General features: G+C 49.6%; 1 protein-coding gene across 1 annotated transcript in view; it reads right to left on the bottom strand.

The window, feature by feature from the left end:
* Positions 1–5,956, bottom strand: part of Mad1l1 (mitotic arrest deficient 1 like 1) — a 318,963-nt gene that overhangs the window by 289,172 nt on the left and 23,835 nt on the right. The window contains exons 4-7 of the mRNA XM_028756021.1: positions 4,449–4,573; positions 3,847–3,928; positions 1,586–1,716; positions 1,361–1,475 (exon numbers count right to left, since the gene is read on the bottom strand). Of these exons, the coding sequence (XP_028611854.1) occupies positions 1,361–1,475; positions 1,586–1,716; positions 3,847–3,928; positions 4,449–4,573 (453 nt within the window). The remainder of the gene's footprint in view (positions 1–1,360; positions 1,476–1,585; positions 1,717–3,846; positions 3,929–4,448; positions 4,574–5,956) is intronic.

Here is a 5,956-nt window from a genome sequence, read left to right as displayed (position 1 = left end):
CACAGCTGTGCACTGGGACCCCAGCCATGGAGAGACACTGTACCCACCGATGTGCACTGGGACCCCGGCCATGGAGAGACACTGTACCCACAGCTGTGCACTGAGACCCCAGCAGGACTTCTGATTCCTCTCTGTGGGATGCTGTAAGCTCCCAGTGAGGTGCTTCTCTGTCTGTCGGCTGCTTCCTGCACTTCTTAACTCACTTGTGCAAGAATGAAAGAACAGCTCTCTGGACAGAATGCCAGGGGAAAGGACAAGAAATGTCCCAGATCTTTTTGCCTACAAAGCCAGTGTCCTAGAAAGGCCTGTCTGGGACAGCACAACTAGATAGGAACTGCAGCACAGGCTGGTCACACAGCACAGGCTGGTCACACAGCACAGGCTGGTCACACAGAGCTCTCTGGTGCCAACAGGCACTCTGGTGCCTTAGACTTCTAAAAGAAGACAGAGACAGAGCTGGGGAGATGGCTCAGTCAAGCAAACAGCTTACCACACAAGAATGAAACCTGCATTCATTCCCCGATACTAATTTAACAAAAACTGGGCATAGGAACAAACACCTAGAATCCAGTGCTGGAGGAGGACAGGCAGGCAGCGCTCACTGACCACCCAGCCTAGCTGAATTAGCTAGCCCCAGGTTACAGGTAAGACACTGTCTCAAAACAAAAAGGAGATCAGAGAGGCCTGCGAGGCTCTAATACAATGTAAGAAAATAGCCACTGCTACTGGTTGCCCACTAGAATTACATGGTAAGACATTGTTGCTAAAGGCAGCACATACTATGGAGAACAGATAAATCAAGCTAGAACTCAGCGAGAGGCTTCCTCCCTGCTAACTAGTCCTTGGATTCGGCAAGGTGCTATGCTGGCTGCTCGGAAGAACTATCATCAACAGTCTTACCCAGCTTCAGAGCCTGTGTGCATCATAACAAGCAGCCAAAACGAGCCTACAGGTGCAACGACGGCAGGTATTTTACCAGGGTAACCAACTGCTTTCTGATTGGACTTGATGCTCACTCCAGAGGAGGGAACCCCCATCCGGTACTGCAAACCCAGTCAAAAGCTCATGGGTGAGGACAGACCTTAGTACAGAAGCAACAACTCTTGTTGTGTGCAATGGATCTGTCATGCTGCCCTCTAAATCGCTTGTGCCCACAGAACATATCACTGTCAGCTTTAGTCAAAGAAGCTCCTATTTATAACAGGCAGCAGTGACTGCAGAGTCTCAGAACTGACTGCACTACCCACCACCCAAGCACAGCATCCCCACGGCTGACCAGCTACAACGTGTAATGGAAATGCCCAAGGTGCTCCGGACAGGGAGAGGACAGCCCTGGAGAAACGACTCATCCACTACTCACCTCCTTCTCCAACTCCAGGTCAACCAGAGCTTCCTGCATCTTCTCCTGTCGGCCCAGCTTCCTCTGCAAACCTTCCAGCTCCTCTGTGAGCAGCCCATTGGTCTCCCTCATCTCCCTACAGGGCAGAACAGTCACACATATGGAGGACAAGCCCAAAGGACATCAAGCCCAGGGAGCCAACTACCAACCACCAAGGGGCACGGGCTGTGCATGAGCCCTCCTCACCTTAGATGAGCGTTCTCCTCGCGCAGCCTCTTCAGCTCACCCTCCATCCTCGGCAGCCGCATCAGCTCGGACTTCACGCTCTTCACCACAGCTGCGTCCTGCTCTTGCAGACACAGCTTCTGCTCCAGGTCCTGTGAGCAAAGACGAGAAAGGACAGTAAGCAGCCAGAAGAACTGCAAATAGCTTCTGTGAAACAGACAGGCTGGCCTGCAGGACACGCAGGCCTCCAACTATGGAATGATCTGGAGAAGACAGACAGACAGACATGGAGATCATGGTGGGCAGTTTAAGAGAAGATACAAAAAGTTGAGGTACCAAAAGCTAGGAAGCTAGCTCAGTCACTTGCCATGCAAGAAAGCATGAGGCCCTAAATCCCCTCACTGCTTCCCAATACACACACACACACACACACACACACACACTTTTTTTAAACACTGGTATGGTAACACAGGCTTTTAATCCCAGTACTCAGGAGGCAGAGACAAGTGGATCTCTGTGAGTTCAAGGCCAGCCTGATCTACATAGTGATTTCTAGGACACCCAGGGCTACATAGAACAACTTGAATGAATGAATGAATGAATGAATGAATAAATAAATAAATAAATAAATAAATAAGAGAAGAGTACATTTAAAACCAAGCCAGCCAGGCCTGTCCAAAAAAGAAAAAAACAGACAACATTCTGAGGAACAACACTAACCGCCCGCACACACGTCAAACACACAACTCCAGGCCCAGGGGAGATGACATCACTGGCCTCCCTGTGACACCTGCATGTCTGTACACCTGAATTCACACACACATTCTCACACATACATACATACATATACACCTAATTCTTAATTAAATAAGCCTTTTTTTTTTTTTTTTAAACAAAGCCAAGGAAGCCTCAAAGGTCTAATGTGTCCTAGGACCTCAATGGTCTCTGTCACACAAACCGTACAGGAAGTCTTCCAGGGCTAACCTGCTATGCTGCATCCTCAACACCACCTCTAGAGCAGCCCTGGAGCAACCAAGAGCCAGTACCTACACCATTGTCCCTCCTGTCTGTGCCTGGCCACACACCATCCAGCCCCCTGGTTCTCAACTGTCCAGGGCCCCAGGCCCCTTTGGCCACCTGTGGTCAGCTTGTGCTGTGTGGGTGGTGGACCTCAACTTTTGCCATCTGTCCCCACTGTACAACAGGACTGCCTACGCTGCACCTGTCTCTATTGCCCTCAACAAGGTAGCACTGGCACCTGTGACAAGTCACTGAACAAGCTGTATATAAAGCCAGGACCAAAACAATTGATCAAGACCCTCACAGAGCCCAGCTCCATCCAGGTAGAGTCAAGCAGTGGGAACAAAATGACAGAGAAGACCAACTGGTCAACCTCTATGCACAAGGGAATAATGAGAGGTAAGAAGGCTGGGGTCAGGCCTAGAGAAAAGGTTCAGCAACTAACAACACTTGTTGCTCTTCAAGAGGACCCAAATTCAGTTCTTTGCACCCGGTTAGGCAGCTCACAACTTAACTCCAATTCCAAGCCTCTTCTGGCCTCTGCTGACTTCCACACCCACACATATATAAAAATAAAAATAGAGCTTTAAGCAAATAAATAAAAAAGATAACAGGCCCAGGTAAACCAGTGCCAGAGGCACAAGGAGCAATTGCTAGCCTACTGTCATGGAGCACACACACACACACACACACACACACACACACACACAGAGAGAGAGAGAGCAGGGGCAGCAGGGAGACAACTAATACTGGTCTCCTCTTGGGCCTGGCTATCACACTGAAGGCAACAGGAACCCATGGAAGGGAGCTGACATCTCCACCTCTCCAGTCGACCCACTAGGGGAAAGGAGGCTGAAGGTAAATCAACAGCCCTGGCTTGGTGACCTAGCTCAGCCATGCTCTGGCCATGCAGACTCCAACAGGATTTCCACTCCTCTAAACCTACTTCATGGAGTACTTGGTCCTAAACTCATGACCCTCATCTCAGGCTCTATGGCTGGGCTCACAGGTGTGTCCTATGCGCACCTCTCTAAGCCTAGATTGAAGTCCCCTGTGTTAGCCTTTTCCTGTGATTTCCAGTGTGTCTTCATCACCGATGCACTTGAGCACCTGAATACTCATTGTGGCCTCCCAAGGAGGGCCCAGCATCCACAAGACAATCAGCATGCATCCTCACATGCCACTGAGCACACCTCCAGGCAGGAGGGTGTGGGAGTGACAGGAGTGACAGGAGGCTGCAGAGACTGACAGGAAGCACCTACCTTAATCTTCTGCTCCTGGTCACTTCTCTCTTCTTGACTGGCCTGCAGCTCCTGGATCTTCTGATTTGCCTCCTGCCATTTCCTGTGAGAGAAGGGCATAGTACGTGGAAGGCCAGTCCATAATGCCACCCCAGCATGGAGACACACACACACACACACACACACACACACACACACACACACCTTATCCAGGGAAACCTCAAGTCCTAAGCCAATAGGCTCTAAGACTGTGACATTGTCTGATAGGGTTACAAGGGAACCCAGGCTACCTGTGGCACTACCTAGCTCTCTGTCCACCACTCAATCCACAGTGCCTGCTAACCTGGTATCACTGCAAGCATCAGAGGCCACCCAAAAAGAAAGGAACTAAGCTATCACCCTCTTATTCAGATGCACACTTCCCAAGTCCAGAGGCCTTGCTGTGTGTCCTTCATGCAGTCTATGGACTGCCTTAGTGACTGACATGGGCTGGCCATGCTCTCACCACTGTCATGCAGTCTATGGACTGCATTAGTGACTGACACGGGCTGGCCATGCTCTCACCACTGTCATGCAGTCTAGGGACTGCCTTAGTGACTGACACGGGCTGGCCATGCTCTCACCGCTGCTGCAGCTCCAGCTGCTCCTTCAGCTCCTGCTTCTCAGACTCCAGGCGCTTGACCTGGACCTTCTGGTCCATCGCACTCAACTGCAGCTCGGAGACACGCCCCTTCAATGAACTAATCATCTGGAAGAAAAAAAAAAACTTGGCTGCTCACTAAGGTCCCATCTGCATGCAGACAATGAACCAAAAGTACCCAAGCACAACTTCCACACACAGAGACCAAGGAGAAAGGAAGGACAGCGCAGCTCCCATATGCTACCCAGGACAGAACCCAGCCCTGTCCTCAAGCATGTGGGGAGTAGACAACACCAGCATCCCAGCTCAATGCCTGCTGTGCACCACACCACTGATACAGACGTGGGTCACTGTTACAGATATGGGTCATAGCCTCTAGGGAAGCTGGTTCTAGCTACGTCTGATATTCTACAGTCTATTAGCATCCATACAGGGTACCACATCCAGCACCCAGGACCCCATGTGTCTACCTCAGCGTTTTCCACACCTCAGACCTCCATCACACTCTAAGCGTCCCTCACACCTGCATGTCAACATTCCAACAGAAGGTGACCCAGGATGGAAAGACAGCAGGTCCTGGCCAAGATGCAGGCCAGCATCAGAACTCAGCTTCAGAGCTCAGCTGCTGGGCCAGGCCTCTTAAGACAGCTACTTGGGAGGCTGAAACAGGTTAGTTAAAAGTTAAATCGCCATGAAGGGTATAGACTAGGTTCAAAGCCAATTTGGGCATCTTAATGAGAACCTATCACAAAATAAAAAGTCAAAAGAAGGTAATGCACAAAGGCACACATTTTATTCCTGGCACTTAAAAGGCAAAGCCAGAGAACTACATGAGTCTAAGGCCAGCCAAGGTACTATAGTAAGATCTTGTCCTGCTCTTCCAAAGGACATGAGTTCAATTCCCAGCAACCACATGGTGGCTCACAACCATCTGTAATGGGATCCAATGCCCTCTTTTGGTGTGTCTGAAGACAGCAACAGTGTACTTGCATATATAAAATAAATAAATAGATCTTTAAAATTAAAAATAAAAATAAATAAATAAAAGTTGAAAATAGAGATATGGCCCAGTTGTTAAGAACACATACTACTCTTCCAGAGAACCCGAATTCAGTTCCCAGCACCTATATCAGGTAACACAAGTGTCTATAATACCAGCTCCAGGAAATACAATCCCTCCAGCTTCTATGAGCACCTATAATCACATGTACATACCACATACAGGGACACACACACACACACACTCCATACACATAGAAATGTAACTAAAAAAAATTTTTTTAAATCTCAAAAAGAGAAAGTGGGCAAAGGATGTAGTACAATGGTAAAGTAACTACCTGAAATCTCCTGTGAGGGCACAGGAGTCAGTGCAGTGTAGACCCCTGCCTGGAATCCCCAGTGAGGGGCTGGGGTGTGGCTCAGTGGTAGAGCCCCTGCCTAGAATCCCCAGTGAGGGGCTGGGGTGTGGCTCAGTGGTAGAGCCCCTGCCTA

This window comes from Grammomys surdaster, unplaced genomic scaffold (assembly GCF_004785775.1).
Source record: "Grammomys surdaster isolate TR1022 unplaced genomic scaffold, NIH_TR_1.0 126109, whole genome shotgun sequence".
Classification (NCBI taxonomy): Eukaryota; Metazoa; Chordata; class Mammalia; order Rodentia; family Muridae; genus Grammomys; species Grammomys surdaster.
Note: the sequence above shows the minus strand (reverse complement) of the source record. Positions and strands in the feature narration are given on the sequence as shown.